Below are 17,295 nucleotides of genomic sequence, written 5' to 3' on the forward strand. Positions count from 1 at the left end.
GAACAACAACAACAACATAATTGCAACATTTTACAGGCAATTTTTTCAACGCTGATCTTGTCATGTTGCTTCTTTTCATCGGTTTTTAGCTTTGACAGTTTTTTTTTTGTTCTGCAGTCAAAACACAAAAAACACACTGGCTGAGTCCATTTAAAGTCTCCAGGTTGTCAGTCCACAACCCTAAAGTGCTACATCATACTCCATTACCACCATGTGACCTTTCCCTGGTATTTAAATCCTCTGCAAACTTTATAACCAGACAAAATTAAAATAAACTGAATAATGATGAGGACAGTGACATTATCAGAGCTGTAACCTGTGGTCATTGGCTGTTTTTTAGCGACTCAGCCAATAATGAAGGTCCTTTTAAAAATAGCATTTAAATCAAGCCATAGACTGAGAGGACAGTCAGCTGTTTTCACAACTAACAGCAGGACGTTCTACCACAATGCACGCTCAGCTTTCATTTATGCTTATAAGTTGATGACAGCTCCCATAGTCTGTTCCCCCGTGTATTGTGGCTCAGTGATTAATCCATTCTGCACACGCTGAACAGTTCATGAAGGTAACACAATACCTTCTTATCATTGTATGTATGAATATTAAGCAGTCAGCCTTGGTGAAGCCAGCACTGTGCAATGGAGACTGATAGTTCTGATAAGACCATCTGGGAAAATCAACTAATGGCGAGTCATGCATTCAGGCCTTTAATCAAGGTTAGAGTTAGGATCCGGAGTGTGTCATAGATCACTGCGTGCTGTGGACTTTTGTTAGGCTATTCCACAGACATCCATCATTACAAGAACACATTAGGATTGGAAACAATCCAACGTTCGCATTTATTGTAGGCTGAAATATAGATCCACACGCAGAATCTAATCTAATTTTAAATTAAAACAGTAAAGCTGACTCAGATGCATTGCTTGGTTTTCATTAAAGACCGAGGTCAGCGTGTTGTTATCCATAATTAAAATGGGATGCTTCCTCCTTTATTAGTGAGCTATATGTATCATTAAATGAGTGCTATTTTCAGCATTTGATATATTAACTTTTTGCTGATATATTAACTTGAGGTGATCTTTTACAGGGTTTCCTTTTTTCCTGTCAACAGGTTTCTTTAAATAGACAGTTCATCCACAAATCAAAAATATTTTTCCTCTGGCCTGTAGTGCCATTTATCATCTAGATTTTTTTTTTGCTAATAGTTGCTGAGTTTTTGAGATATTGGCAGTAGAGATGTCTGCCCTATCTCTGATATAATTGGACTAAAGTCCACTTGGCCTGTGGTGCTCAAAGCACCAACAAAAAAAAAAATACATTGGAAAAACTCAAAACCAATCTCTCTTTACAAAAATCATCCCACAGTAACTCGCAATGATCCACAGACCTTGTCGTGAGCAGTTTCATGTAGGAAACACTTTCTCTCTGCAGTTGATCTACCAGAAGTACTTTAGAATCTACTGGAACTATTTTCGCGTTGAGTGCCATCTGGTTCTATTATACTGGAGAGAAGGCCGACATCTCTATATTTTTGATATTTGCGGCTACAGCTGATCAGCAGCACTCTGAGTCACCTGTCAGTCATTCAGATGGCATAGATACTAATAATATATAATTTTATTTATAAAGCACTTTTCAAGCAATAAGCACAAAGTGCTTTCCAAGGTCAGAAAATTAAAAGCATAAGCCACATTAGGGACAATGGCAGAGTGATGGGTGGATGGCAGGGAAGGGAAAACAGCAGGTCAGAAACTGACAGGTATAATTACAGAATGTACATTGATTTGATATTCTGCCACAAAATGATTCTGTAATGTTCGTGGCAGAAAATATTTCTTTTTATTTTGCAGAAAGATACACCCTGCCAACAGTATCTAAAACGATGCTGCTGTGTGCCTCATTTCTAAAGCAGTGTTATTTGTTTGCTCGCTCCTGATTCTCCCTCATTAGTTTTAAGCTTCATTTGTTATTTTCGGGGTTGGGTCCGGCGGAACAACCTGTAAATGCGGCGTTGCCTCACCATGTAAAGTTTGTACAGCAGCTGTGGTCGCAAACAGCAGCTATTTGCACAGCAAGCAGCCATGGAGCAACATTAGCATTCATTTGGAGTCTGTTTCTGTCCATCTCACCAATGTAAGTCCAATATTCACTCGTCTGTGAGCTCTGTTATTATTTCCACTGTCTCATGAGGGAAAAATATCTGGCTCTGTCGCTGCTAATGCTTCACCGTGTTCACCAGCTCGACGCTCATTATGTCAGACTGCTGTTTGGCTCTGGACAGGTGAGGCTGGTTTACAGCGTAACGTTATTCGTGTAAATGTCTGTGCGTGAAGTATGGAGAACAAGGAGGTGTTCAGCAGCATAACTGAAAAGTTTAATCCATGCAGAAATGTAAAAGTTGTAAGTCTATTAGAAAGTATTTTGATGAGCTAAGCCATGCACACACACACACACACACACACACACACACACACACACACACACACACACACACACACACACACACACACACACACACACAGGTGTTTTCAATTAGTCTTCCTGATTACACCTCTGCTCAAATGAGTGAAGCTCCAGTGGGAATAACGTGATGTCAGGCACCAAAACTTAATGCATTGAACACTGACGAATGCATTATCTGAATGTTATTCTTTTGAAATGTAAGCTAATAAATATTCAACAATTAGTAATTACATGAGTTTTGAAAACTCAGACACAGAAATTTTCAAATAGGCTTCAGTCCGTATAGGTTATAGAAAAATATGCTCGTTTTAACCCTGGAACTTACCCGAGAATTGTCAGATTTTCTTTAGTTTTAAAGTAATAAAGGTGTAGCTGCCTGCACATCCATGGGAACATTGCAAACAGAAACTGCTAATAGCTAATTTGGCGTACATCTGATTGCACAATTTTACCAAAATGTAATCAAACGTGGGCTAAAAATAACAGGCTTCAACACTGTGTGTCCTGTTTGATGTGAGACATTTTTGTGAGAAAGTGTCACCCGATCTAAAGTGAGACACCACCGACTGTCACACAGAGCTGTGAATATGCTAATATGAGGCTGCAGAGATGTCATTATCCAAAACACACTTTGTCTCACCTGTGGTGGAGGAAACATTCAGATCCTTTACTCCAGTAAATGCACAAATGCAGCTCTGTAAAAATAAGACCCTGCATTTAAAAGGCAGTATAATCAGGAAAAAAGTAAAAGAGCTCATACTATTATATATTACAAATCATTAGTACTCATGCATTCATGTAAAAGCGGGATTTTACTGTTGTAGTTTGTTGAGGAGGAGCTAATTTCCAATAATTTTGTAAAGGACTATGACTAATGGTTATTTTCATTATGGATTGATCTGCTGATTATTTTCTCCATTAATTGGTTGATTGTGTCATTTGTAAAGCTGAAGTGAGAAATGATTTCTCAGAGCCCAAAAGTGACACTGTTACAGTATCAACCCCCCCAAAAATGGAAAAATAAGTTAAAATGATTAAAAAAGTTAAAGGAAAAAATGTTAAATCATCATATGTGTGACACTGGAATCATGAAATGTTGCATGAAAAATGACAAACGATAATCAAAATAGCTGGCAGTTTATTTAGTCAATTAACTAATTGATAAAATGACAAATTGTTTCAGCTGTACTTCTACAATTTCATATGTTTTGTGAGCAAAATTCAGCAGTGGGAGAAAAAATGAATACAATATAGAATTACAAACAGAATATTTTGCATGCCAGTATTGTATTGATATGCAGACGCCAAGTATCATTGTTTTTTTTAACTGAATTATTAACATTACAACTGCAAATTCAATTATTTTTTTTGTAGAATAATACAATCAATTTCTTTTTCAATCAACTAGATGGTGCTGAGATTTTTTCTGTCGAGGGCAGCAGAGGTCACGATCAGCAGGACTGGTTGGTTTTAATTCTCTGTAATTTCTCACAGTATGTATTATCAAAATACTCTCAGCATATCACAAAATCCTTAAAATTGTAATAACATCCTTTCAGGACTTAAGAATCTCAAGTAAAGTACAAGTACTTCAAATTTAGAAGCACAAGACTTGAGCAGATTAACTTTTTTACATTCAAACACTGTGTCTCACTAACTTTTAGCACCTTCTGTTAGAACAGAAGGTCATTGTTTTGTTGACCAAACCTGGGTGGACAACAAATGAGTTGCAGTTTTATGATAGAAGCTCTGTCAAAGAGTGATTTCCATATAGATTACGGTGCTCAGTGGGTTGTACAGTTGAAGGGTTATGTAGCCAACAAAGTGATTGAGGCGTGAGAACAGCGACTTTTAATAACAAGTGTGAAGCAGAGGGAGCGACCAGTGAAGCATCCGAGTGGACAAACTCTTCCAAGTCAGCAAATTCAAAGGCGGTCAGGAGAGAAAGCCTGTAATAGTGGAAACGCCACCTTTATCCGATTGTTTCTCATTCAATTTTGCCGAGACTAAGTGCTTCAGGAAGTCACAGAAACACAGTAAATCACAGGCAGAGAGAGAAAAAACCCTTTTACTGACTTATTACGTATGGAGAGTGCACAATTACATCCCTGATTTGAAGGCACGGTGATTTATGGATGAATCCCTCGCTCAGAGGGTCTCTGAAAGGTGATCAGAGGCAGAGGCAGCCACAGGTAATTTATTCTATTCCCAAGTTTGCCATTTACTGGCAAGATTTATTCAGACAATAGTGGCATTATGCTGTAAGCCTAACAATGAGCAATGATCCAGACCACAAAAATGATTTGGTCTCAGTTGCAAACATGAAGGCTCTAAAAACTTGGGCTGTTACGTAATATGTAAATAAAAACAGAGTGTCATCATTTGCAAATACTTTTCAACATGTATTCAGTACAAAGATGAAATATTTAATGTTTAAACCGATAAACACTATTGTTATTAGCACGTAATGGTAACAGGTGACAGCATCATGATTGGGTATAAGAGGGGTATCACCATACGGCTCAGTCGTACAAATGGAGGCATGAATGGGGTGAGGTTCACCACTTTATGAAAAACTGCATGGGCAAAAAGTCCAACGTTTCTCAACATGAAACTGCAAGGAATTTAAGGATTTCACCAACGACAATCCATAATATCATTAAAAGATTCACAAAATCCAGAGAAATCTCTGCATGTCGGGAGCAAGGCTGAAAATCAGCTTTGAATGCCTGTGAGGCGGCACTGCATTAAAAACTGCATTAAAAGCCACATGATTGTATAAAGGATACTACATGGGCTCTGGAACACTTCGGAAAACCATTGTCAGTAAATATGGTTTGTTGCTGCATCTACAAATGCAGGTTCAAACTCTACCGTGCAAGAGAAAGCCATAAATCAGCCACATCCAGAGTTCTCTGTGCTCGCGCTCATCTGACATGGACTGATGTGAAAAAAAAAAAAAAAGTGGCAAAGTGTGTTGTGGCCTTGACGAGTCCACATGGACGTTGGGTCATCCAGGCTAAAGAAGAAAAAAATAAACCATCCAGATTGTGACCAGCACTAACTTCAAAAGCATCTATCTGCTATGGGTATGTGTTGGAGCCCATGGCATTGTGGGTAACTGTTACATCTGTGACGGCCCCATTAATGCTGAAAGATGCAAACAGGTTTTAGAGCAACATATGCTCTATGAACATTTTTTTTTCAAAGACGTCTCTGCTTATTTCAGCAAGGCAATGTCGAGACGCCTTCTGCATGTGTTACAACATCATGACTTCCTTGTTAAGGAGTTCAGGTAATAAATTGTCCCGCCTACAGTCCAGGCCTGTCTAGCATTGAAAATGTGCGGTGCATTACAAAGAGCAAAATACAACAACAGAGACCCCAGACTGTTTACCGCCTCAAGTCATATATCAAGCAAGAACGGTAAAGAATTTCACTTTCAAAACTTGAAATAATTAATGTCCTCAGTTCCCAAGGGCTAACTGAGTGTTTTTAAAAGAAAAGGTGATGTATCACAGTGCAAAGTGTTGCAGGCATTAAATTCAGGATGAGTGTATATTTACAAAAAAAAAAAAAAAAATCTTGTCTTTGTGTTATACTCAGCTCAGTCATTGTGTTGTATTTTTATTTGTTTTACACAATCTCTCATCTTTTTAAAGTTGTTGTAGTTCTGTGGCTCTTATTCTAACAGGGAGACATTTTGATTAAATGTTGGACTTTGGTTCTCCGTTCCCATTCTTTAAAAAACTTTAATGCTGAGTCTACTGTTCACGCAGAATTAGAGCGATTTAATAACGTGAGTTACAGCAGAGAGCCAACCAGGCTGTCAGTGTAGGCTCCAGAGTCTCAGACGTTTAGTCACCTCACAGTGCTGCGTCTATGCTTCTGTTAGAGTTGAAATATACCGGTGTCATTTCAACATTAAGAGTTATAGCATGTTTACATTTAACAAATCGTTTTGTGGTGCCTGAGGTGTGTAATTAGATTTTTTCCCCCCCATCTACTTGTTTGTGTTGCACAGAGTCAAATCTAGATGAACTGCTGTTCCGCTAACAAGGAGACTCTAAATATAGAGACATGAATGTGACAATAAAGTGCTAAAGGTGACAAGATTTGGGGGGATTATTTACCCGGAGAGAATTTCATGTCTTCCTGTTGGTGACGGGTGATTGACAGTAACCAGTGTAATGCAGTGTTTGAATGAATGTGAATTTAGGCACATAGTGAATAAACAGATTAACAGAAACCAGGGGGGTATTCCATCAAGGAGAAGCCTGGCTTATTTTGATAAGCCTGGCTAATTTAGGTGAGAGATCTGTTCCATAACTGTGGCTTATAGGAAACCCTGCTCAGTAACCATGGTTACTTATACCACCAGTATCTTTTTTTTTTTCTTTTTTTGGACAACTGACTCTTTGCTGCTGCTTATGTACAATGTGCACGCTCACAGTTCAAGCTTGTGTAAGCCTGGCTTGAGTTTGCTTTGGCCAGGCTTTTTGTGAGGCTTTTTAATTGCGTTAGTGGAATGAGTTAAGTCTTAAGTGGAGGTGGCAGCTAATTCAAGCCAGGCTTTTTTCGCTTAAACTCAGATTTCATTATCAGCCTTGATGGAAAACCCCCTGTGCAGCCCGACAGCATATTATTTAATAATGCAGCAGTGACGTTCAGGGTTTGAGTCTGATCAACAGCTTTTGTCACATTTCAGACAAAGGAGTTCCAGTTTATTATAACTTGGGTCTATCCATTGTTTCTATCAGTGATGCAAAAATGCGTAAGTAATTGCAGAAATTTATCTTGTGATGTGGCATTATTTATAGAACAATTTCTTATGGAGAAAGAAACACACAGCGCCTGCGGATCATCAGACTGGTTGTAAACAAACCAGATTATCTGAACCACTTCAATATTTGTTTTTCACAGCATTCGTATTGATATGAAGAGCAGGTTAACAAACACAGGTGTTGCAAATGGTACTAATTAAGGTCCTGTTCCATTTAGTGTAGCAGAGCCTTTGTAGTGAGTCTACATACACAATAGCAGCACCATGACTCTGTTTGATTTGTCACACCTGTGTTTACTCTGTTATAACATGTCGCAGTGGCTGCTGTGAACAACAACTGTTGGTGGTAAAACAGAAAATAAGGGCAACCAGTATGTCAGTAAAAATCCCTCATTGCACAGCATGTGCCCGTGCTACGATAAGTGTGACCAGCCAGAGTGCAAACTGTGATGAATGTTAACCACAGTGGACAGTTTAGGTTTGGGCGGTTCATACCAAACATGCATGTGGAATAAAGTGCAGCATTATATATAGGATATGACACCAGAACGTAACTAACAATTATATTCATTATCTTCAATGTCTTCAAAGATTCTTTATTTACTAGAAAATCTGCCATTTTTTGTATTTAAGAAGCTGGAACCAACAAGCGTTTGCCACTTTTGCTTATCAATTATCAGAGTAGTGTACAACTAATTTTCTATGGTTTGAGTGATTAAATAAGTGCTGTATTGACTAAACATTGCAGCTCTATCAATCACAATCACAATATTAAATCACATTATTAATGTTTTTTTTCCTGGTGACTCACCCTCTTTGATATTTTCTGCCATACAGTCAGTTAAGTTGAACTTTTGATGCAAAACTTAGCAGAAAATCAGGGCAGTACACACTGCTGTGGCATTTGAAATAATGCCAATGCTCTGCTCAGTGTTGTACTTTTACTTCTGGCTTTTGTTTTGGGGGTTTGTTTAAAGCCTGTATGATCATCGTTTTTTTTTTTCTTTTTTTTTTAGCTTTGTCCCCATGTTTCCAGATCCCAACCATTCATTTTGTGAGTACATTGTTGTCTTTCTGGATAGGAATCACGACCAAATGAACCAGAATGATCCTGAGTAACCGGATCATAAATATGAATTTAACACACTCTTTCTTAATATATTCTCCCACTCTCAACTGTTCACAGTAATTGCAATAAATAAAAAATCAAATGCAACATATATAACAGGCCATATAACCTCTACAGTCATGAGCTTTGTGAAGACACCAACCAGGGAGAATCTCCAGCAAATAGCAACAAATCTTCACTACATCAAAGCTACATAATAGTTTTATTCCATAAGTCTGTAATTAGGTGTTATGGTGGAGAGCTGCTGAAAGACAAGAGCTGAGCTGAAAACAGACAGCCAGAATGAACAGGATGTGCCCGTAGAGATGTGCCTCAGTAATATTTAATACTCTAACGGCAAGAACAATCAATATGTTTCTACAGAAGAGATTCCAAGAGAAGGGTTTGTACAGATACCGTAAGCCCCCAACTGATCCTGCTCGCCCAGTTAAACGATCGGCTCTTTGATGAGCTTGACGCAACAACATAGTGGGCGTGGGGATCAAATCGGCACTTCACTGTGTGTATTTTCTGTATAGTTTCTTCCTAAGCACTGTTTTGTGAGTTGCCCTTTCTGTACATTTTGCATATTTTGCAAAAAAAAACCTCCCTAGTTTGTAAGTAAGCAGATATACTGTAACTTAAATCTTGTAGCAATTTGTCAACCAAGCACTATTTTACCTGAATATAAGTAAAAATATAATTAAACTGTTGCAATGGCTGCCTTTGCTTTGCTAAGGGTATTTGGCAGCACGGTGAGCAAACCTACTTACATTTTTCCTCTCCCTGTAGTTTCACCCCTGCAAATGAGGACAAGTTAAAGGGACAGTTCACTTTAAAATAAAAAATACATATGTTTCTTCTGTTGTCCTTATACAGAATGTAGTTGTACAGAAAGTAGTTCCTATGTCAAACTGCTCACAACAAGGGCTGTGGATTAGCTTGAGTAACCGGGTCATTATTTTTGGAAAGAAACATTGCTGTTGTTATTTTTTGTAAATGTATTTTTGTGGTGCTTTGGGCAGGAGTGTACCCAGGGGGTACTGACTTAAGCAGAGGTGGCATTAAGTATGTGTTAGCGCACACGCATACACACGTAAGAATAGCATTGCTTCTACTTATTTACTAATATGACAACATCTTACAGTTTGTCATATTCTGTGTTTAAAAAAAATCATTTCAAAGATAAATAGTCCCTCCAATCACAGAACAGACTGGCTGCGTACAGATAAAACATAAATCTTTCATACTTTCTTCTTTAGGTTCTCAAAAAGAAATTGCACCTCTGTCCTCAGGCTGGGAGACAAATAGCAGAAAGGGGACGACAACTAACGTCTTATACAACCCTGTGTTGTTACATTAACCTTGTAAAGAACTGAAAGTAAGCTACATACAAAAGCAAACAATGCACCTTTAAAAATACTAAACTAAGGTTCCTCCCCTCACTGGACACATAAACAATCATACTTGACAATAATAGGGGGCACTTGGGGTGGCCTGGGTGTTATGGTTTATAAATAATATCTTGATAGTTTTAGGCTATACCATGATATACATTAACTATCTTAATATATACACATTTTGTCTGAAATAACGAACCAGAAATTGTAAAGTAGTGCAAATATATAATCATCTCATAGAATATGATACGTTGCTGCAAAATTAAATTACCCAACATTAGGGCTCTGCAATATAGACAAAATCAAATATCACAATATTTTTGATTAGATACTTCATATTAATATTACAACTATATTGTAGGAATGACTATTCCCAAAATATTAACACAAATATTTGTTAAATAACCATCAGTAATGTGGCTATAATGACTAAATGGGTAAAGGCAAATTATACAAAAAGCTAGAACAGTCTTGTAAATTCAGAAAATTACATCACTTTACTGTAATGCAGCTTTTAAAAACAAAATGACATCTGGTCTCATTTCACGATATTATAATATTGGATATATTGCCCAGCCCAAGAGTGCCCAATCAGATTGCATTATAATGAAGAGAAGGCAGATATCTCCAAAACTTGGCAACTCGCTCCCAAATAATCTAGATGAATAAATAACACTACAGGCCAGAAAAAATATGAATTTTAGATCTTTGTTTGAACTGTCCCTTTTAGATTAATGAATTTGCCAATGTCAAAGCTGAATTGCAGTCATGTGTACATAATTACACTTATAATATGACTGAAGCTTTGTCTTTAACTGGTCTTTGCAGTCCAGTCAAACTGAATCAGCTCCTCTCTTTTGAGAACCCTGAACGAAATCAGAATAATCTTTTTAAAAAACGCCTGACATTACGCGTTATGTAAAGTAAAAAGAAATGTCACTCCCCTCTTCAGTAATCATCCAGTCTCTTTGTCACTCTGCAGCTGACAGTTATTGTTAATGGAGTGGGGCCGTTCAGGGTCTGAGAGTGTGTCTTTGTGAGCTGAGATCAGCAGTTAACCTCCGTTAACCTGTCGACAGTAAAGTGACTTTCCTCTTGTGGCTGGCCTTTCCTCCTCCCACCACAACACTTAGGTCAGTTAATAAAATCCTCCAAGGAGACGTGAAGGCAGTTCATCGGCTGTAAAAGTTCCGTTTGATAACCGATGACGGGTCGGCGCAGAGAAGATTAGTGTTAACAGAACAAAACTGCAAGTGAGGTGATAAAGACGACTGGCAGGAAAAGAGAGAAACAATTTGAGAGAAAGGTTCATACATTTTTATCACATTTTTAAAGATAAATTCATTGCTTGCTTTCCCTGAATGTGGCCGCCTGAGGGGTAGAGAATTAATGCTGGAGTCCAGGAGGAGGCTGCTCAGCCTAAATATTTATGTGCTGTGTGGATTCTTCCATGCAAAACATAACAGAATGGCTTTGCTGTTAATGTTGCTTTCAAATACAGTGAGAGTAGGGATGTTAATCACGCTTTCATCATGCTGCAATATTTTAATACATGGCTTTGTTAAATACTTGATTTTGATTGGTCAATTACAGCATTCTAAGGTCTGTTACTTCTGTATAACAGACTGTTGGTATGGACACAGTCCTGATCGTACACTCTGGAAAAGAAATAAAATAACTTGTAAAAGACTGTCCATTTACCGTCATAGATGACAAAGAAAAACAGTAAATCCTGACATTTAAGAAGCAGGAACCAGCAGACGTCTTCAGGTTTCCACTTTTGCTTGAAAAATGACTGAAACGATGATTATCAGAACAGTTGGCAACGCATTTTCTTTCAATCGATTAATCGCTGCAGCTCTAATCATGGTGAACAATCTGGAAAAAGAAACCATGCTCTCATCATTATTCATTTATTTATACTTTTATTAAAACATCATTGGCCTCCAACAAGTAAAGAATGTACATAATAATGATGATAATAATAATAATAGGAATAATAATAATAATAAACTGAATAACATCAGAAAAAGTATTTTCTGTTTGTCTGTTATTGTATTTCTGTTTTATATTTTGTCAATTCTTCAGTGAGGCGTTCTCTGGACTCTCTGCATTCTCTGACTTCAAGGCTTGAGCTCGTTTTAGAGGAATGTACAGTACAGGAAACAAAAAGTACCTTTCTCGCATCATTTTTTTATCTGACATCTCTACATATTTTATCTCATTTGCAATTCATCACACACATCAACCATTCACATCTGCTCCAAAACAATTTGAAATAACCTAAACCTCCTGTGGTGAACGCTTGCAGGCGTACAGACTCTATAGACTGGTGTGCGTGCACATACACACACACACATACAGACACACACACACACATTAAAACACACGCTTGGATGCCTGTAGTGGAGGGTGTAGTGCTGAGCTCCGGTGCTTTAATCAGACCTTTGGTCGTAAAGCGTCACACCGACCGAGGCAGCAGCTTCCACAGAGCTCCTTCCTCAGCAGAACCAAACACAGAAGGAAAAAGCATTCATCTGACACCGGCCACAGTTACCCCCCATGACTGACCCATGTCACTCTCTGCTCCTCCTCTTCCCTCCATCAGTGCTTCTCGCTGAGTGGTTTGTCCTTTGGTGCTGGAATACAAAGGAAATGCCACACTGTCGAAAAAGTGACCTTTAAAAAATAGAAGATACTCACCGAGGGGGTGGGGGACCAACTGTCCATTTTACACAACATAATGTCAGTGGGCTGCCGCGCAGTGTGGAGATTGTCTCTTAATAAAAGTTTGAACTTTTAAAACATTTGAAACAATTAAAAACACAACAGCACAATAAAAACCTTTGACTTGATTTCTAAAGTCTGTGGGCTGCACTCAAGTGTGGGTTTACAGTATGTTCTGACAGGCAGGTGATGCTGAAAATCTCTTTTATGGTTTCACAGCAGTTCATGTGGGCTTGACAAGAGCAGAATATCATCCTGTCATGCAGCTGATTTCTCTATCTACTTCCACTCCTGCAGCTTTCATAAAAAAGCAGTCAGTTTCTAATGCAGTCCAGCGCTGGCGGTCATGTGTCAATGACGTCCTGCGCTGGCGAAGGTTCATGTGGCAAACTGGTGGCGTTGGGCAGCGGCTGCGTGTGGCTGACGGAGTTCTGCTGCAGCTCTAGCGCCATGGCGTTCTGCGGGTGGGGGAACTCCTTCACCTGTCTGCGGTACTCCAGGAAGGTGGACGCCTTGGTGGCGATGGCCACCACGTTCTTTCCGACGAAGATGGTGGAAACGCGGCTGTCCTGAAACAGCACCATGTTCACGCCTCGTATGAGGATGGTGACCACGTTTATGGTGACCAGGCTCAGGACTGGGTACAGCATCATCTTCTGGGGTGACATGTGCTCGCCCTGCATGCTGATCTCGCTGAGCGACACGCAGGGCAGGATGAGTAGCAGGATGTAGCAGTAGAAGAACATCAGGCCCTCCGCCCAGATGGGCAGGCCTGTCCGCTGTGGTTCCCACAGGTTGGCTTGGATATCCAGCAGGTCCAGCAGGTCCAGAGCCACCCAGAACAAACGACTCCTCATGTCCTCCTTCTTCCGGAAAGTTCTCACATATTCCATACTATCCAGAGCCACTAGAACCAAGTATAAGCCTGGTACACACACAGATAACAGTAACGTCAAAGCCTTCCGGGCCACCGTCTCCAAACTCTTTCTGTCTGCCTTGCAATTCTGGAAGACAAAGTAGAGTTTGATCTCCAGAACAAAGATGTACAGAAACCAGAGGATCATGGCGTATCCTCGTCGGGCGGTGCGCACCTCAGCGCCGACCCACACTGCCACGTATCGTAGCACTATGAGGAAGCAGACATCCCCTACCAGCACTATAATACACACACCAATCTTCCTGGGACCCTGGTTCTGCTCCACCAGGTAGGCGTCCATGAAGGCCATGCTGGTCATGATGACGATCGTGGTCAGGCACACGTGGCGTTTGTCTGGTGGCGGCAACACCATGGCGAGGGCACCTGCGGGCTCTCACTCTCAGCCCCCAGCTTTCAAGAAGTAAAAATAGTCCAGGAGAAGTGAATGCGGCACTGTGTCCACTCCAAACCTTTATGGTTGGAGAAAAAAAATGGTATTTAAGGTGCTCTGACAGCTCTGGAGGAGAAGTCCGGCGAGAGTGTCTAATATTAAAATAATACTATAAGTCACGGCACTAATAGTCCACAGAGGAGTGTGGTTATTGCAGTGTTGAAGCAGAGCTGTGTGTGGAGTCAGCGGAGATCTGCTGCCTGCTGATTGCTCTCAGACCATGTGAAAACAGGAACATCACCTCGTTACTCAGCGCACTTCCATTGATCCGCCTCTGCCCGTGAGCAGCAGCTACACCAAGGACTGACACGCCATGACTGATAGTAATCCACACACAATCAGATGGAGAATACTCGTCTAACGGACATGTGATGGGATTGCGGGACACGGCGCTGCAGTGTAGAAATGTTTATGGGGGTGTTTATTTTTGTATGAGACAGTGTGGGAAGCGGTTGGTAAATTTCCGCCCGTGCTGCAGCTCAGCATGTGCGAGGAATTCCTCTTTGGATACTCCTGTAGATGGTGGTGCAGTGTGTGTGGCTCCTTGCAATCCTGCAGAGTGTGCGAAGGGAAGCGTAGGAGAGGAGTCTGCAGTGGCCAGAGGCCCCCAGCCGCCATAAATCACAGAAGACAGCAGGTCAACGGCCCATGAGGCCTTGCGTCCGACGCCGGCTTCCCTGGGGGGAGGCTCTTACATTGGGCTGAAGATCCATCCTTCCCCTCCTCCTCTCGCCACGTGCCAGCCTCTCTACAGCCTAGAAGAGGGAGAAATGAAGAGGAGAAGAGGGGGAGGGCAGAGAGGAGAGGGAGAAAGAAACCTGTCAGCACTACTGGGCCATATAACACAGTTTTCATTGCCAGTGGCCCCCCCATATATGAGCAGCCAAGTAATGTGTCAGCTTGGCTCAAATATAGCCTGTTTCACTATTGATAGGGCAGAACATATTGCACATGCTACAGTGGGACTGCTTCAGGATGTCATTACCTCTCTATTGTCTGTGATGTGTCACAATAAGACAGCTGGATGCATGGCTCAATATGCTCCAATGGTAATGTTATTATAATCAGCATATTTGGGGCCATAATGCCCAGTAGTTTAATTCTGGGAGTTAAATTAATAGAGGATTTATTACAAGGAATTATAGAAACCAGTTTTAAAGTCTCATAGTAGCAAACTGCTCAGCACCTCTTTCAGTTTTTTCTTTCTGCATTACTTGGCACCACATTTTCTTCTCAGGCAAGGATAAATGGGGGGGGGGGTAGAAACAACGGTAAAGTAATTTGAGTCAGTCTGATGTATTGTAGCTTCTTAACTGAAACATGGAAGTTATGATTGTGGTTTATATGCGGCAGGGATTGACATTAAGCTTTTTCAGCCACTTGCCCTTTGAGCACGTAGCAAAAATGTGTTACAATCGTTATATTATACAGACATTTATCTTTGTAAGGATTACAATGCACAACTTTTTATTGGAGTATTTTGGTGTTATAACTCTTGCTTAAGTAATGGACCTAAAACCTCTGGTTAGCAAACTTACAGCCTGATTGCACCTGTGTGTCACAGGCTGAGCCTTCTCCTTTTAAGAAAGGTGGACTCTTTCAGTTTTTTTGTTTTTTCTTTGGAGTGTCAGAAATTAATCACACAGCCACGTTTCTATACCATTATAATTATAATGTGTCTCCTTCATTCGTGCTCAGTCAAACTGTATGTTGATAATGATAAAATTGCTCACGTTTCATATTAGCTTCAGTTTAATCTCCCCTTAGATTCTCCATTTACAGGCTATTTTTTGTTGAATGATGTTTCAAGGTGTTTCCGTTTTGACCTGTTTAGTATTCCAGCTGATGTGTGTGTCGAGGCGTGTGACAGATTGGGTCAGGGGGGGCCTCTCATCAACAGTCCTGTCGAACCTTTACAGCACTTTACAAAAAAATAAAAATAAATAAATAAATAAATAAATGAATAAAAACTGTACAGATGCCGAGCGCTTAACTGGCCAGCAGGAGCCCACCTTGTGCACTGGCCTCATCCATAAATAACACAGCATGTCTAAATATTAGCATATACAGTAAACAAGGCTGGATAAGAGAAAGCGAAATGTGTTAATTGAGCAGAAGCGAGTGACTTTGGTGAGCTTCAGCAGGATTTATCTGTCGCTCTGTTCTGTGCATTTCTGTCTACTCCCCCTGTCACTGGATCCTTCAAGCAGAACGCAAATAAATCACATTAGTGCTTCTGTCAGCCGAGGTACGTTTCAAGTCAAGATATGACTGTATCATTCAGAGAAAGCACTGGCGGCGCTCCAATAAGCAAAAATGTCTGTCTAAAACTAGTGACCATGAAACCTCTGTCCCCACGGTACCCAGACATCCCAAAATCTTCCACAGCTCTCACACAAAGCACATTGGTGGGGATTTTATTTGACATACAGACCCAGATACAAATAAATAATATAATACAATAGTTCAGTCCAACTTTAGTCTAAAAAAACTGAAAAAGTTTTGACCAGCTTAGGGGTTAAGACACCATTCATAAACCACAACATCCCCAGTTCGAATCTGGCCAGGGATCTTTGATGCATGTTGTTTTCTGCCTCTCTGCCTCATTTCCCGTCATCTCTCTATGCTGTCTAATAAAGGCATAGAATGATGACGACATCTCTGTCATTTTTCAGACGTCGGAGAGCTGAGAACTGAAGAACACTTCGCACATCTGTTTGATGAGACAGGTGCGTGGGAGAAGGATGAGTGGATCAAAAGTTGCAAGTAATCTCCCGCACGCTGTCGAACTTGCAATAGTGTATTTAGTTTTTGATGTTTTGGTGTGAGAGCCTCATCCGGCAAGTTTACTTTCACTTTGGAAAGTTCCCTACAGAGTGAACAAAGGATTTGTTTAACTGAAGTCAGGGGCCAAATAGTACTCTGCATGACACTTAATTTGAATGTGATGTGTTAACTCAGAAAAATACCTCTAACTGAGAATAGGCTACTGCCTTTTGATAATACACCTTTTCTAAGCTGAAAATAATGGCTTTGTCAGTGGCCAATAAATCATTTATCAATGCTTTGTAGATCAGTTAGTAATAATGTCAGCTGGGTTCAGCTATTGCAGACTTAGACAGGACCCATGAGGATAAGTGGTTGTAGATAATGGATGGAAATCAGTTATGAGCCATTAATAAGAACAAATTCTGTGTTGACAGGTTGTGAAAAATCAGGGGGTATTTATCATTTTTATTTGGTAATAACGTTGTTATATTTGTTAGTAACCCATTAATGGTGATGGGTTTCACACGCACAGACCCCCACTAAGGCTAACACTTCAGTTTCCTCTCCACAATATCCTGTTCCTACAACTTTTAACTTTATTTCAACTTTGAACTTTATTTGTCCCCAAAGGACAATTGGTTTTGCAGCAAGACAGATACAAACAAGCACACAAAAAGC

General features: G+C 40.1%; 1 protein-coding gene across 1 annotated transcript in view; it reads right to left on the minus strand.

Moving 5' to 3' along the window:
- Positions 1-11,649: 11,649 nt before the first annotated feature.
- Positions 11,650-17,295, minus strand: part of tmem121ab (transmembrane protein 121Ab) — a 65,541-nt gene continuing 59,895 nt past the window's right edge. Inside the window, exon 2 of the mRNA XM_084737425.1 lies at positions 11,650-14,603. Coding sequence (XP_084593551.1) covers positions 12,826-13,770 — 945 coding nt within the window. The 5' untranslated portion in view covers positions 13,771-14,603 and the 3' untranslated portion in view covers positions 11,650-12,825. The remainder of the gene's footprint in view (positions 14,604-17,295) is intronic.

This window comes from Lutjanus erythropterus, chromosome 15 (assembly GCF_056507025.1).
Source record: "Lutjanus erythropterus isolate fLutEry1 chromosome 15, fLutEry1.hap2, whole genome shotgun sequence".
NCBI classification, from domain to species: Eukaryota; Metazoa; Chordata; class Actinopteri; order Lutjaniformes; family Lutjanidae; genus Lutjanus; species Lutjanus erythropterus.